The sequence below is a fragment of the Syngnathus acus genome, chromosome 23, assembly GCF_901709675.1.
Source record: "Syngnathus acus chromosome 23, fSynAcu1.2, whole genome shotgun sequence".
NCBI lineage: Eukaryota > Metazoa > Chordata > Actinopteri > Syngnathiformes > Syngnathidae > Syngnathus > Syngnathus acus.
The window spans coordinates 3,457,700-3,473,773 of NC_051107.1; the positions used below are offsets into that span (position 1 = coordinate 3,457,700).

The window sequence follows — 16,074 nt, forward strand, 5'->3', positions numbered from 1 at the left end:
GAAAAAAAACATTACACAGAAAAGATTCATGGATAAAATATATACGAATGAATGAATGAATGAATGAATGAATGAATGAATGAATGAATAAATCATTATGTGTGAGTTAGAGCCATCCTTTGACAAAATGTAACTTTAGGTTATAAGAAGTGTTGAATTGTTTTTCCTTCCACTTGACAACTCATTTACACATAAATATAACAAGTGTTAAATGAGCTTTTGTGTATTTTATTGATTCATCTTAGTATTTAATTCGATCAAATATTTTAAATTGTAATTATGCTCTTTGCATTCATGGCGATGCAAGAATTGGGCCGTGAAGTCATTACAGGGACAATGCGAAAGAAAATCACGTGTTAGGAGTTAAATAATCTATTTTTAAATTTAAAAACAACGTTTTCATCGAAGTTGTGATGCACTGTAGTACATTTTCCATTGCAAATAATGTCTAATTCATCACAGAAGAAAAGAGAAGAAAATGAAAAATGTTCAGTGTTTTTATTTAAAAACTATAAACAGTCACCAAAGTAAATAAAGCCAATCTCTAACAGACTGTTAGGTCTATTTTTAGTCACACATCCTACAGACACGGCAGAAATGAGGATAGTTGGGTCATGCCCCCCCCCACCCCGCTCAGATGCTAATAGGACAGGCAGTCATAAATGGTACACAACACACGGTAGAGGACAGTCTTGAGGACGTGAGCCGGAATGTGGCATGGTATTAAGAATGAAAAAATAGTACAATAAAACTCCACACTATATTAAGATAGAAAAAAGTAGTGAAGAAAATATCATACCTGCACGTAAAGCAAAGAACACAGGAGAAAACCTGTATAAAAACTCCATGTATTTAAACCAATTTACAAATACAAAAAAATTTTGGTACGCGCACTGTGCCCGTACAATGACAAAACGCTTACAGTGGATAGATATATGTCATTTGTTTTGTGTGTGTTTGTGTGTATGCGTGCATTGCGGGGTCAGGTGTGAGGAAACAGAAAGGGGAAAATACCTTCAATATTTTTTTTTTCTTCTACAAAATGACATGATATATTATTCCATACTCTTTCAGCCAGCAAAATGAGTTCTACAAGGTATTATAATACAAAATGTCACAGTTCCACAAAAAACTGTTTTTTTCCCCCTCTCCCTAGGCTTTACAGCATCAGTACCTTTGCAGAAGTATTTACAGGGTTTTAAGTACATTCATACACTGCTGAGTATAGAATCACATTAGATACAAGTGACCAGGGATCATAAAAAAAAATGCAAACAAAAAAAAAACATACTACTTTATTCAATCCTACCAAAGTAATGCTTCTATTAACACCACAGAGCAAGTTCTCCAGTGGCTGCATCATCATGAGAGAGGATCTTCTTTATATATATTCACAAGATATTTACAAGATTATTTTTTTTCTTTCATTAATTGTAATTTCATGTCATTTATTTCAATAATAAATAGGTGAAAATATATCGACTCAAGTAAGAAAAACCAAGCTACCAAGTTCCAAAGAAAAACAAAAGAAGTCTGCGCTAGTTGCCTGTCGAGTCCTCCGATCCTAACCCTGTGGAACGCCTTCCAAACCCCGCCCCCCTCCAAATAAAAACGGTGGTCTTCATTCAGTCGGAATTCGCTCGTCAGTTCGTGGGGCGAAAAAAAAAGAATCGACAAAATGTGCTCGTGTTTGGTGCTCATTTTTTTTTTTTTTTTTTTTAGGGGGGGGGAGGCGGGTCGTCGGCGGAGTCCCTCGGGGAAGCGGTTGGAAAAAGCTCCCTGTGATGGGCAGCTGGTGGAAGACCCCGTGGCAGTTTGTTGAGTGTGTGGACGAGGGTACGTGGTGGGCTTTCAAACACAGGTTGAAGGAGCTGCGGGGGGGGGGAGAAAGGGGGCGGAGCTGGGCAGCAGGCGGAGGTTCTTTAGTCCGGATTCCTGCGCTTCCGCTTCCTCCCAGACTCGCTACAGCTCACCGGCGGCGTCTTTCCTCCTCTCGCCTCGGTGGGCGCGTGAGGATGACGGAGGAGTTTCTAGAGGTTGTCCTTTTGGCGTTAGTTAGGCCTGGAGCGAACGTGTCAGTTCATAAAGGCATTTGGCGAGCGTGGTGGAAACCTCCATGTTACTTAGTGCCAGCACGGAGAGGTGCGCCTCGTGCTTCTTTACCAGCCTGAAAATTCGGGATTATTGTCAGATTCTCGCAGAGACAGAATTTTTTTTTTATTTCCTCCATACTTACATGCGACCACAGTCCGAGTGCTTGGCGATGTTCTTTAACGTTAAGGCAGCAGTTAGTCGGATGTGTTTGGTAACTGGTCCCTCCTTCTCGTCCTGATGAGGGCAGGAGAACATTTAAATCATCGCTTCTTTCCCAACGTTTGCTCGAGATGCTCACCGTGAAGTCCCTGAAGACCAAATTTCGAGAACCTCGACGGAGGGCCATGAGAGCTGCGCTGGGATGATTGACGATTGCTTTCGGCGGTCGCGCCGCCGGAGTACTGCCTGCCGCCGGTGGCGGCGTCCTTTCAAAGCACACGTTTACAAGTTAGGGCTGAAAATAATTCTCATCCCGGCGTTCAAAATGACACGTACTGGGAAGAAGTTGGGTTGGGGCTCTGCGCTTGCTGCTCCTCCAATTTGAGTCCAGCTAGCAAAGCTTCCCGAGAACAGTGTTTATCCTGAAAGCGAGTTCACGGAACCAAAGTGTAAGTTCCCCGGAACAAATACCAGGGTGCAATTCGGCGCTGGTACCTGTAGATGCGTAATGAACGACAGTCTCTGTCGCGGGAAAGGATCGCATCCTTCCCACTGACATTGGCCCGCGTACACGTCCTTTCCGCCATGTTGCGTCGCGGCGTGGTAAAACACTCGGGATGGAGTCTCGAACCACCTACGAGTGGAAACGACATCATGAACAATCAGATTGTAGAAAAGAGGGATTGCCCATCTTACCGTTTACAGGATTGCCAAAGACATTTGAAGTTCTGCCCCGGTTTCCTGCTCGGCTCGGGCGGCGCCGTGGGGGCTTGCTGGGGGGCGTTGCTGTCTGCAGGTTGGGTGGCGGGGGGCGGAGACGGGGTAAGCTATAGAAGAGATGAGAATTGTCAAAATATATCAAGAGCTATACTGTTAACTTTTTTAAAGATGCCATTTTGTATGCCGAGATGTAACCGAAGCGCTCCCTGGAGGCCTCAGTTGTTCTCTCGGCAGCTTTGCTGTAAGGAGGTTTGTATCGGTGAGAGCCAAATGGTCTGAACTGGCCGCACCTTCTTAACCTCCACGTCGTAGCGACGATCGGAAACACGGCAACGTGACTCACCGTTGTGCCAGCTGCCTGTGTGGGCGAGCAGTTCCTCTGCTGACTGGCGTTCTCGATTGCTACTTTGGCTACGGTGCTTGGGTCGGTTCCCGCCGGCACGGCCACCATGGTGGAGCTGCTGCCCGCGTTGTTGGGGTCGCTGATGGTGATTATCCGCACTCCCACTTTGTTGGGGATCCCCGAGGAGGCGGCGGCGGCCGCGCGATCCTCGCTCTCGGCCGGCCTCTTGACGCCCCGGGCTTCCGAGGCGACGCCGTTCGCCGACGCGCTCTGGGTGGGGGTGGAATTGGGGAGCAGTTGCTGCCTTAGCGCGGGCACGGCGTGGCCAGGCCCTAAAGGTCCGTTTGTTAATTCCGAGGGCGGCCTGGGGCCGATCGCCTGAGGTCCATTGGCCAGGCGCTCTGCCTGCTGGGCTTTGGCAGTGTCCTGCTGGAGGGGAGGACTGGGAGCAGGGGGACTCTTCTCGGCGGGGCCCACATCCCCGTTCCCCAAGTACTGCTTGGAAGCAATGTGATTTGGAATGTTTTTGCTAATGACGCCGCCTTCGCCCCGGTCCACGTCGCACACCCCGTTGACCAGCGTCCTTTTAGGGTCGGGGTTGCCCTCCGGGGCGGCGTCGGGGGAGAGGGCCTGCTTCCCATTGGCGGGGGAACTCTCCGCTGCCGGACCGTTTAGCGTCCCCTGACTGTTCCCTGAGTGGTATGGAGGGAGACTAGACTCCATGCACTTGCGACCGTTTAGCAGCTTGGCGCCGACCCCGACGTCCCCGTTACTGGTTTTCCCGTTAGCGGAGTCTCCGTCGGGCATGGAGGAGTTCTCCATCACCTCGATTTTCCGCTCGTGGATGTGCAAGCCGGTGGCGTCCTTGGCCTCCTCCTCCTTTTGACAAATGATCTTGTCGCCTCTGAGCGGAGCCGGCGGCGGAGGAACGGCGGGAGCTTGCTGGGACGCCGTCCCCGTCGAGAACGGCGGCGACGGGACGCTCGGGGCCACGGCGCCGTGGCTGACGGCGGCCACGGTGTTAAAGCCAGTGTTCGGGACCACAGTAAAAGTGACTTGTCCGGTCGCCATGGGGGCCTGGATGATTGCGGCCGGACTACTCGTCGAGATGATCTGGCCAGGCAAGAGCTGGACCTGACTGGGAACCAGCTGCACGTTCAGTTGCTGCGGCTGGGGAGGGGGCACCTGGGGGTTGTAGGCCGTCTGGTAGATGACCTGCGAGCTGGTGCTGTTGGGAGGGGGCACCTGCGGGGCGGGGAGGATGAGCTTTCCGCCCGGCGTGGAAGGCCCTCGCTTTGGAAGCAGAAGCTGTTTGATCAAGCTGGACTCGGAGGAGGTAGGCTGCGAGGGAGGAGCTTGCGGAATCATTTGCTGATGTCGTTTGATGGACAGTGCGTTCGCGGGAGCCGGGCACGGGTTGGAAGGGGCGCCGGACTGCCCGGCTATTTGAATGGACTGGGCACCGGGAATGGCGGCAGGGTTGGCGAGAACAATTTGGTGTATGGCCGGGGTGTAGGCTTGGCTTGGTTGAGGACCGGCACCGACTATGACCACACTCTGCGCCTGTGTCTGAGGCTGCTGGTTGGCTATCGTGGCTGCTGGCCCAGTGGACTGGCTTGGCGCTGGTTTGGGGGCGATATTCTGAAATGTGACACGGGAGCTCGTGGAAGCGGACGCCGCCGGATTATTTGACGCCGCTTGGATGGAAGAGGTGGTAGCGGATGAAGACACCCCGCATTGAGGGTCTACGTGGGGCGAGGCTCCCTGTGACGTGGGCGGAGGTGGCGTCGGGGCGAGGGGCGGGTGCTGGGAAATTGGGGGGCAGACGCCTTGCACCCTCGCCGTGAGTATGTGACCTTGGGGTACCTGTTGAAAAAGCGTGACTGGCGTCCCGGTGGGGAGCATGGGGGAGTGCTGCTGAAGCGCAGGTGAAGCGACGACGTTCTGCGGGCTGTGGTTCTGGGAAGCCGGTGCAGATGTCGGAATCTGGACGACTGGACCGGACCGGACTTGCTGCTGCTGCGCTACTGCCTGAGTGTTTGGTGGTAACTGCAGAGGCGAGTGCGGGGCCACCGGATGATGGGGAACAGCTGGGTGGCTTGCACTGGGGGTCTCCTTCGCAATGGCGGTCCCAGACGGCGTCGCGCCACCTACGCTCGGGCCTGGCGGCCGGCCTAGCTGGGGTGGATTCCCAGGAGGTGTCCCTAACACAAAACATAAACTAGTTTGTTTTTCCTCATTTCCAACTCCAATTACTCCTTCCTTTATCAACTAAATAAAGCTCTACCTGGAGGTAGCGCCTGGGGGCCGGCAGGGGCTTCGCTCCGAACTGCAGGAGAGGGCGCTCCACCTGCCGCCTGCTGGTAGTACAGCTGGACGGGCAGCGGTATTGACCTCCGCCTTATCCCCACCAGGAGGATGTGAACCGGCCCGTTGGATTTGGACTCGTCCTGCCGCCGCATCGTGTGATTGGGGAACACCGTCCTGTAACGGGCAAGGTAAAAAATTATGTGGAACATTTCACTCTTTTTTTTCCTCATCTTAGGGCAGTAAATAAGACTGACCGCAGACATTTGAGGAAGCCGGACGAGTTCAAGATGTTACTTCGACCCATTTTGCTGCACGTGGAAAGGTACTCCGAGTACATGTCTGACCTTGACACCGAGCCCTCAGTGTTTGTCTCAAAGTGTGCATTTAGCCTGTTAAAAAAAAAAGACATTTTGGGCTTAAAAAAACAATTATAAACAGTGTAGTAATTGTGAAGATGACTTACCATTGCAATGTAAATTTCTCTCCATCGAGTTCAACTATGCCAGGTGGTGTCTGTGCGGACTGAACCGGAGCCCGTGCGGCTGAAGAGCAGAAAAACAAAGCGGTACAAACGTTTACGCTTGAGTCATAAAAATGTATCGTCGCTGTGCTGATTCAGTTAAACGACAAAAAATGTGAGTTCCCAAATCTGTCCACTAGATGTCACATAAACGAATGACTACATTAGTTTGTGACGCAACCAAGTTGTTCTTTTTATGAGTCTCCAGAAAACTTGGCAAACGGTGCAAAAAATTATTGATGGGGAAAAAAAAAACAGTCAACTCCTTGATAAACTGGAAGGAATTCAATCTGCATGACTTTGAAATCAGATTATCACAAATCTCATCAAGCTGACATAAAAGGAAAAAAAAAAAAAGCCTTTTTAATTATTGCGCACCGAAATTCCTCTCGCATGCCGGCATCTGGACTTTAATGAGTAACAGTCAAATAAATCGTCCATATTTTACGTTTATTTGATTTGAACTGTCATGGTTGGTGTGTGTGAAGGACACTCACTCGTGGCTGTCGCTCCTTGCGCCGCCGCAGGTACCTGCTCGACCAGCTGCGGTCGAACTTCGGTCGCCTGTTCTGTATTGGCCTGATGCTCGATTAACCGCACCGCCGTTAGGGCATCGGGTCCAAACGTATGAAGGTCCACAGAGACTAACCTCACCAGCAGGTCTGCGGAGAGGAAACACGAGTTACATTTGGATTTTTTTCGCCGTCATCCGCTGCCTTACCTATGCTACGGTCCACACAGGCAATCTTGCTGCAGGGAACCTCCCCGAGCTGAGCCAACAGGTAGAGCACCTCCAACGAGGCCATGAGGAGCATGAGGTCAGGCAGGGTGAGGAGGACCATTACCTCCCTGTACGAGTCCTGGTCCACATACTCACAGATGAGCACGCCGTTGTCCTCCGCTTTGCTCAGGTTGCCCAGGATCTCCATGGCTACACGACAAAAAAAAGGAGACCACATTCCATACAAGATGTTTATAATAATAAAATCATAGATTTATTATAGAAGAGCAAAAGCGCACCTCTCATTTTGAGGAACCTGTCTCTGGACATTAAGCATTTGGTGATGGTGTGAAAGATCAAATGGGTCATCCGAAAGTCAACTGGGTCGAGCTGGAGCTGGAAAAAATAAAATAAAATCAGCAAGAGCTCTTGAATGAGCATTCCGGTGAAGAAGCAAAGTCGACAGAGATAGGGGAGAGAAAAGAAAACTGACAAATGTTTTCCATAAAGCGGCATTTGCTTTCATTAGCATTCATTGACGCGCGATGTCGTCTCGAACAAATGAGCAGCGCGCTTTTAAAAGTGCCCCTCGAGTTCCTGGAGACAAAGCTCTAACTGATTGCATCCAGGGCTCTTTGCATACATTTTCTAGAAATAGCACTTTGATGAGGAGTTCGTTCCCCGCACAGCAGTAAATTAACATACATAAATCATTCACTAAAGCTCCGGGGAGGTGTCGAAATAATAGTTTGGCGAGCCTTTCTGCTTGACCGCGTGCGAGAACGTGACCAATCGACTCACCTCGGCGGCCACGTTGCCCAACGTGTCCAGCCCGAGTTGCCGGAGCGAGATGAGGTTACAGTGGGCGCAGAGCAAAAGGAAGCGCAGGCACGTTCGGTTGGCCGCCAGCAGCTTCACGTTGGCCTCCTCGAAGGAGAGGTTTCGCAGGATGACGGCCACCTGCAGCACCCGCTGGGCCTCCATGTCGCCGATGCCCAGGTTCCGCGGCGGGTGGAAGAGGCTCTGCCAACGCTCCGCCACTGAAGTACCATCTGAACAAAAAGGGACGGGAAACATCATGTTGCCATGGTTACGCTTTCATGCAAAATATAATTTCACCCGATTAATCGATTACCTTGTGCTGTACTGTTCTTATCCCAGATCAGCTCCCTGACTTCAGCATCCTGCACCACCTCTTTCCAGAACTGAAAAAAAAAAAAAAAAAACGTTAGCCTACCAATATTGTGTGGATTTATTTTTTTTAAAAATGATTAAACACGCCAAATCATTACCCTGATAAAATCCCGGGACGTTTTCGCCTTCCAGTCGGTACCAAAAACCCCGGAGAAGCTGCCTAGCGCTACAAAAAAGAGAGCACGAGATGAACACACATTTATTTCTCCACATCCGACCGAGTTGCTGACGTACAGTCGTCGAAGACGCCAGTGTGGGCCAGTAGCAAGGTGACCAATTTGGGGTCCTTGTCCAGCTGCATGGCGTGCTTGCTCTCGTTGGAGAGCAGAGTGCAAACGTTGACGGCAAAGTCCACTTCGTTGGGCAGGCCCGAGAGGAGAGACAGCACCAGTTTGTTGTAGTCGCACGGCGGGATAAATTCAGTAGACAGCCCGTAGCTTTGGCGAAGATAGTCTGAGGAGAAAAGTTCCCAGTTACTTTCCTGATCCAAGTTTAATGGTACCCCTTTCAACAACAACAAAAAATACAAGTTCACAGGTCGGCAAGTTTCTAAGCGGCAAACAAAACGCAGTCGAGCCCCCCCCCCCCATTTTTTTTTTCCTTTAAGCCGCAGAGGACATCTAAAGGAACCGATCGAGTCGACTTTGCGCATTTACATATTAGCAACAGAGGGCGAGATTTTATCAGCGGTTATTATTTAGCCGCCTCGGCTTCAAAGAAAGCCTTTTTCTCGATTTACATTCGAGCAAACGTGCCAGGGATGGTAATCGTTGGCGCGGGGGGGGGGGGGGGGAGAAAAAAATAACCGTTAATGTAAATCATCGGAGTTCCTTTTACGGTTACAAGCGCTCCGTTCAATTTCTGCGACTTGCCGTTTGGACCCCTGAACACCTGCATCGGGGGTCGGGACAAAAGAGGGACTGTACGACAAGGTTCTAGTAAGGCTGCCGCGGGGGCTACGACCAAAATAGAAATCCGTTTGTGTGACTGTCATTCGTGGTTTAACGCAATGGCGGCAAAAAAAAAAAAAAAAAAAAAAAGTGGGCCAACTGTTACACTGACATCTGACACCTCTTTTTTTTTTTTTTTTTTTTTTAAACACCTGGAGGAGAACAAAAAAAAGACATTGCTGTGTAGAAATTAAAATCTGGATGGCCGTTAGTTGGAAATATGTTCTATTTTTTCAGTTGCATCTTTTTCCCTGCTTCTGAGAAAAAAAAAAGTGAGGATTAACCTTTTTTTTCAAGTTTGTTCACACACAAATGAGATTTTTAATCCAGCTACCTGATGCATAAAATACCACGCTAGCCCAGTGACGGACGCTAAGCTCGATTTAGCTTGCTAAGCATGGAAAAGGGGAAAACCCTCTTGAGAGGGCGTCGGGCTTACCTGAGACAACATGCTGCTGGTAGTTGTAAGACGTGGGAATGGCGCCAACTGGAAGAAAGGTCTTGGTGTTCCCCGGCTGCGCTTCGTCATCGTCCTCGCCAAAGTGGTGGACCCGCTCATACTTTTCCAAGTATCTGCGCACAAAAAAAGAAAGTGGTGAGAGAAGTGTACCCTGTTGCACTCCGAGCCTGAGTGGCTAAGGGAGGGAGAAAAGAATAAAAATAAATAAGATTAAATACAAAAAAAGATTCTAAGAAAAAAGAAAAAAACAATAAAAACCTAACCTGAACAGGATTTTTTTTTAAAATAAATATTCACACCCAGCAAAATGATTAATTATTTAAACTAGCTCTGACTTGCGGTCTTTTAAATGTTCACTATGACAAAATTTCACCAAACAAGTGTAAACATAAATCACAAAGTCATAAATCAGATTACAATAAATGAACACAAACAAATCTGTGGCTTTATCCCGTCAACGTTTCATAAAACAATCTGCAAACATGGACAGTGCTGAAATGAGACACTAGATAAATAAATGAATAAATCTCAACACCCTTTGCAATTTCACGGAAAGAATGCAATTTCCAAACTTGGCAAATCCTTCCCCGGCGATAAGGCAACACGTCTTGGGTCATAGCAAGCCGCACGAAATACCTCCGCGGTGAGCGTGTGGCCGTGAGTCACCGAGCGAGCCAGCCGGCGGCTGTTGGTGAATGAAGCCCTCGCTTGTTCATCACGGTGGAGGTAATCCCCCGTCCGCTGGCTGCCGGGTGACACGCTCGGCTATAAATACACGGCCGCTCGTGGAGAGGGAGGAGGGAGGGAACGAGGCGAGCGGGAGAGATAGGGTGCAACGTCATCAACCGCTGTCTGGCCAAAAGCAGATAATGACTATACATGGGTGGGAGCCTTTTTTTTTTTTTTTTTTTTTAAGCGAGAGGGGCTCCATACCTCTTTCTAGTGCATTCATGATGACAGAAAAATCTATTTTGTAGGTGTTTGATGTGCACACTACATTTTGGTTGAACCACTCCACTGATTTGAATGATTTAGGGTGAAGGGTCAAAAACAGGAAACGTGAGCTTCGCACCCTGCTCCTGATCAAAGAGGCTAACAGGAAGCTTGGCCGAGAGACTGAAGATCGTATCGCCTCGATTCCGTCAGAGAGGTGTGCATCGAGACTCTTGAACGATTTTGTGGTATCGTCAAGTGGCGCAGTGGGAGGGGGGGGCACACAAACGCTCCCACCACCTGGTTGCACAGCAGCATCATAAAAATTTAGCTAGTTAACTTTTTTTTTTTTAAACTAGTATTTTTCTGCTTGTTTTTCCTGCCCAAAAAAATTCTAATAACCAAAACAAAGTCTGGGTTTGATTGCCCTATTGCCCCTGGTGTGTTTGGGTGCACTGCCCCCTGCTGGAAGTGGATGATGGCATGCAAAATTTAAAAAAAAGTCTTGGCAATAATCCCAGCATGAGTTTCAAGCGTAACGTTTTCAACTATAGATGATTGACAGCAAAGAGTCAAACTGTAAAGACAGTATTTGGCACGGCCGTAATCGATCTGAAAATAAAAAAACATTCCTCCGAGGACTCAAATAGTGATGCTCGAAATGCAGCCGCCACGGCTTCGACTGATAATGTATGACAGGAGCATAACACATGGAAAGGTCAGCGCAATAATACCGTTCAAATTTTTTCACAGCTGCAAACATCTGCATCGGAGCGAGCGTGCGTCTAAAAAGGCTTTTCAAAACGATGCCAGTTCCTCTGCAGCACTGAGGAAGGAACAGTGATTGTTGTCAGGGGGGGGGGGATTTTTTTTTTCTTTTTTTAAGAGCCCAAAGCTGGTGCATGTTGTCAGACATAAGAGCAAACGCTGACAAATGCCTTTTCTAAAAATGCTCCTTTGCCTTCCATACAGTCCGATTTGAAACCAGGCTGAATCACAACAGATTTATTGCGATTGTTTATTAAAAGCTCCGGCCCCGAACAAAAACTCTCCGCTGATGATTTGCGATTTTAGCCGTAGCGACAAAACGCGGCAACCCGAGCTCCGCTGTCGAGTTCAAGGCAGATGCGTCAATCTTCCGGCCGGCGAGGAGACGAGAAGAAGAGATGAGGCTGTCAGTGGAGGCTGACACCGCCGGCGGGCAGGTCAAAATACAAAAGTCTTAAAAGCCCTCGGGTTGTCCGTGATGGATCGCTCTTGAGCTCCACTCGCCGGACGGGGTCTGGTCTTTATCCGGAACTGGTCTACCTACAATCTTTGTCGATGGACTTAAAAAAACTAATGCAACAGAGCGAGCGAGCGCTTCCTCGAAGTCGGTCGCTGCCCTCTGGGCGCTCTTGCCGAGGAAGCGGCGGTGAGAGCAAACTGAGGTTACGCTCGCGCCACCTGACTTGTCAAGTTTACATTTGGGAGACACCACGAGCTCCCCCCCCCCCCGACATGTTTTATTAATTCTCTCACGAAGGTGTGTCTGGATGATTGAGGGGAGGTTTCGCTAAAAATCTAGACGCGAGGGTGGGGAACTTGCTTGCTTGAATCTCCTCCCAAAAAAAAAATATAATCATGCGAAAAGAATTACCGAGGACATGTGAACTGAAATATGTCCATAACAGTTTTAGCCAAAGCCATCAAACCAAATCAGTTCTCAGAGTGGTGAGCTACTCTGCAGCTGCTGCAGGGTAAAAAAAAAAAAAAAAAAAAAAAAATCACAGGGGAGAGAACAGATTGGTCCAAATAAAACCAGCATATAGCAGAGTTTGCATTTGCAATGTTATACAGTAATACTTTTAAAAACAATCATTAAAAAATCATGGCTTGCGCTTATTCTGCCGCAGCTTGGATGAGGTTTTTATTAGGCCTTTAAAACAAGCGGCTCTGGTGGGAAATTTTATTCGGGAGGGGGGGTGTTCCCACATCGCTCTTCTGTCTCTTGCTCTTTAATTTGGATGATGAACCCGAAACGACCCCGTCCGATAAAACGCCAGCTTTTCTCATATATATTTTTTTTTAGATAGAAAATACTTTCCATCCTTTTTGATGCTGGCAAACAACACAAAAAAACTTCCTGTGGGCCGACCTGGAAGAAGGCCAACGGGAAACCTTCACCCTGCGCCGATTACATTTTAAAAAAAAGGTAAGAGGAAAATATAATTTCCCCTTTCATCCAATAAGCGATTTCACGCAGTCAGCAAAAACGCGGCGGCGCTCGCTCGCCTGCGACATCCACCGCGGCAAACTTCCTTTGATAAAAATCAACAAATTAGTTCCAACGGCTGTTGTGACACGCAGAGTGATATATTCCGCATGCCGCCTCCCCTCAGCTGTCAGCCTGCTCCCTATTTCACCAGCACCACCGAGTCTTTTAGAACCGACATAATTTGAGAAATGACTTTACTCCCGTGGTCAGCCAAGTTTTCTTATTGTTTCAAATCGGTCGTTTTAAAAACACCGCCGGAACCGTTCAGCAAAAAGTGGAATCCTGCATATTTACCGAGCCTACGAGTTCAACGGCTTCCCGCAAGAGGCTGGCAACTAGCACAACAGACAGTCTTGTCATCCGCCTTTCTGCCAAGTTATATGTTCTGCTCTTCACACCAGACCCCCAGAAAAAAAAAAAAAAAGACGTTTGTCTCGGCAATAAAACCTGACGGGGATCCATCTGTGGCGCTTAAAAGGAACTGAGAGCATCTACCGCAAAACGAGGGGGGGGGGAGAAAAAAGCTGTCAGCTTGGCCACCTTTGCAGCGTAGAAATAGTCGCAAAAGTGGATTTTCTAACAAACCGCCGCTTATGACAGGAACTAACACTAGATATGACGAAAGCTCAAGATGCTCCGAAGAGCCAGACTCCCCATCACTTGCAGCTGACTCGGAGCGCTGCAGCTTGAAACCAAAACAATAGCGGAAAAAGCAAAAAAATGGCCACGTTATAAAGGGGAATCCAAAAATGCATGATTCTTTCTTCCCCCAAAAGGTTCCGTGAAGTCACAACACAAAGTCACCAATTCCAAACAAATGGGAGGAGAAGAAAACCGCCTGTTGATTGCATCCTAACACTTGTAAACACTTCCCACATGCTGCCTGGGAGGCACAGAGTTGCTACTCACCGAAGGTAGTACTGTTTTAAAGCGAATGCAGCGTTGGAGCAACTCCTCGGAAAATTAAACTCTTCCCCGAGTTCATTCCATTGGTTTTTGTCAGACACCTGCAAAGGAGAGAAAAATGAGATGTTAGAGGAAAGCCAAAATATAATAAAAGCAATTGGAGAGAGCGGCAACATTGGAACCATCTGGTTTTCTATCTACAGGTTTTCCCCCCTCCCCATAAGTAATGTTGAAAATCAATAACCTTGTAAAATACGGTTTAACCGAGGTGTAAATAACGACGCGAATAAACACACGAGAATGCCGCAAATGTGTGCATCGCAACGCATTTATTTACATTTGACACATTAGTGTGTGTACAAGTGTTGGAAGACTTAACGTTTTCAGTTGAAGCTAGTTAGCAACACGGCTAACAGGCTAAGTTGACTTTTCCCACGCTAGCTTGACACGAAAACGACGCTAAACTCCCAACAAACTGTGCCCACGGAGAGGGAGAATGCATTAGTTGTCGGTAAGGCGTTTATTCGGGGTTCGGTGCGGTGCCGTTGACAGTATTCACTATGCGGGCCTACGAGGCCTGTATTTTGCGAGCAGCCATGAAGCCGAGGAAAATGGCGAGGAAAGAGAGAAGGCTTTCCCCGGCTAGTGGAGCGCCGAGCAGGCGGACCGGCAGCACGGTTCGGCCTCCGTGGGCTTTTCCGTGTGGCGATAATCGATGTTAAACGTGCCCGCTAATTTTGAGTGGCTCCAGAGTGCGCTCTGGCTCGCAGCGCTCGCCACTCAATGGAAAGCGCACAACAACACAAGGCAGCACATTGCAATAGATGGCAAACTAGCACAAGGCCAACACCGATCCACTATCGGGGCTGTCTGCTTTGGGGGGGATCCACTCGTCCCAAGCTGCCCCACACGGGAGTCGCAGAGCGGTCCACAAGCCGCACCGAGCGGGGTGGAAAAATATCCACTTTGGGTTCCCCACTCACCTTAGCAAATCCACCTAAAGAGACGACTCTGTAATAGAGAGCGGTCAGATCCAGCTCTTTTCCACCCACGATAGGAATCTTCTTGAACGGCGATCTGGGGAGATAAACGAGCACGAATGTCTCTCAATAACACTTCGGCGCAAGTCAGAGTGCGGTTCGATGTGAACCGAAAGTTGCATTTGGTGTAAATAAAGGCGCCCGAAATCTCACCCTCTGCTTTGGTGAAATTGCCGCAGCTCGTCCAGGAAAGCCTGTCCCTTCCTTCGCTGATCTGGAAGATTTTTCCCCGTCGAATTTGCCATTGTTTTTGCATGCAAAAACGGTTAAAGCCCACTTCGGTTGCTTCCTAAGACACCAACGATCCCATACTCCGCCGGCGCTCAGTCATTCGCGAAGCGGAGTGTTTAAAAAGTTAAAGAAATAGCTGGTAGCAAGAAGAGCGGCAGCTCGCTAATAAAGACTGATGCACACAGCGAGCGAACCCGATTCAAACCCGGACTAAGTTCCGAACGAACAGTCCCAAATACGAGCGACCTACCGGCGGATTAGGCGCGCCATAGCGGGACGTGTTCGATTAATGCTTTTTGGTCGCGGTTGTATTCGTTTGGAGTGGTTTGACAGTGTGGTACGGACGCGGCTCCGAGGCTATCGCACACACTGTAGAGCGGCAGAGGGATCCTGTTCTCAGACAAAAAGATGAGAAGGCCGCGGAGGCCAGCCTACCGTGCGTGCAGCGCCCTCTGTGGTCGATCCCCGCCACTGCCACCGTCCGTCCAAACCAGAGCGGCTGCTGCTGGAACAATAGACTGTTTTCTTTTTCACAAACCGTCTGACAAATTGTCTGATTTAAAAAAAAAAAAAAAAAAACGGGTCAGGAGATATTTGGGGGTAGGGTATAGCACTAATTAACGCGGGATCTTGTTATTGCAAAAGCCATTATGATGGTGAATATATTTACAGTCAGACACCCAGTTCAGATTGAAAACTACAGATAAACTTTACCCTCCCTCCCAAAACATATTGTACTCGTAAACATCATACGAGGGAAAAGGATAAGACACTAACAGAATCTATGAAAAAAATAATATTTTTCTTTGTAGATATCCTAATCCTTAAAAACTCAAGATAAACAGTGTCAAAAAGTATCATACTTGTAAATATACAGTACAGTTGTTATTGCATTATTCTAAACAAATGTTAGTTTTTGTCCCACTCTTAGACATAATAATTTAAGAAAACAAGACAAAAGCAGATAAGATATGGAAAAGATTGCAAGTCATCACCTCTATAAACACTGCAATATTAATTAATAGTTGTATTTGACTAATTAAAACTGTTTGGGGATATATATTAAAAAACTTGTAGTATGTGGCCAAAAAATGCATGCAACCAAGAATAAATCGGAGGTTTGTTTATGACATGTCATCTTACCAGGTAGCATTTCACTCGTTTTCTTCATCAACTAGTTAAAATGCATTGCTTGTTAACGAGATTGGTTAAACCATAATGTTATGCGTTGTAAAA

At 48.1% G+C, this 16,074-nt stretch overlaps 1 protein-coding gene across 2 annotated transcripts; it reads right to left on the reverse strand.

The window, feature by feature from the left end:
• Positions 1-482: 482 nt before the first annotated feature.
• On the reverse strand, positions 483-15,281 carry arid2 (AT rich interactive domain 2 (ARID, RFX-like)). Of its 2 annotated transcripts, none has more exons than XM_037243616.1 (21): positions 14,761-15,281; positions 14,551-14,644; positions 13,571-13,668; positions 9,451-9,584; positions 8,296-8,514; positions 8,160-8,227; positions 8,003-8,072; positions 7,669-7,919; positions 7,167-7,263; positions 6,868-7,077; positions 6,644-6,808; positions 6,090-6,168; positions 5,881-6,015; positions 5,604-5,800; positions 3,317-5,520; positions 2,950-3,080; positions 2,749-2,887; positions 2,590-2,675; positions 2,393-2,519; positions 2,237-2,328; positions 483-2,167 (listed from the first exon to the last, which is right to left on the reverse strand). In XM_037243616.1, the coding sequence occupies exons 1-21, from the start codon at positions 14,850-14,852 to the stop codon at positions 2,056-2,058; spliced, it is 4,800 nt and encodes a 1,599-aa protein (XP_037099511.1). In that variant the 5' UTR covers positions 14,853-15,281; the 3' UTR covers positions 483-2,055. The 2 variants fall into 2 exon arrangements, with proteins under 2 accessions (XP_037099511.1, XP_037099512.1); XM_037243617.1 differs by having other exon boundaries at positions 2,586-2,675; positions 14,761-14,852.
• Between the last annotated feature and the right edge of the window lie 793 nt (positions 15,282-16,074).

Coding starts and splice junctions, on each gene's coding strand:
- arid2 (XM_037243616.1), bottom strand. CDS start 14,852: ATGGCAAATTCGACGGGGAAAAATCTTCCAGATCAGCGAAGGAAGGGA. Junction 8,228..8,295: donor CACTGGCGTCTTCGACGACT/GTACGTCAGCAA, acceptor TCTTTTTTGTAG/CGCTAGGCAGCTTCTCCGGG. Junction 2,520..2,589: donor CCCAACCCAACTTCTTCCCA/GTACGTGTCATT, acceptor GTGCTTTGAAAG/GACGCCGCCACCGGCGGCAG.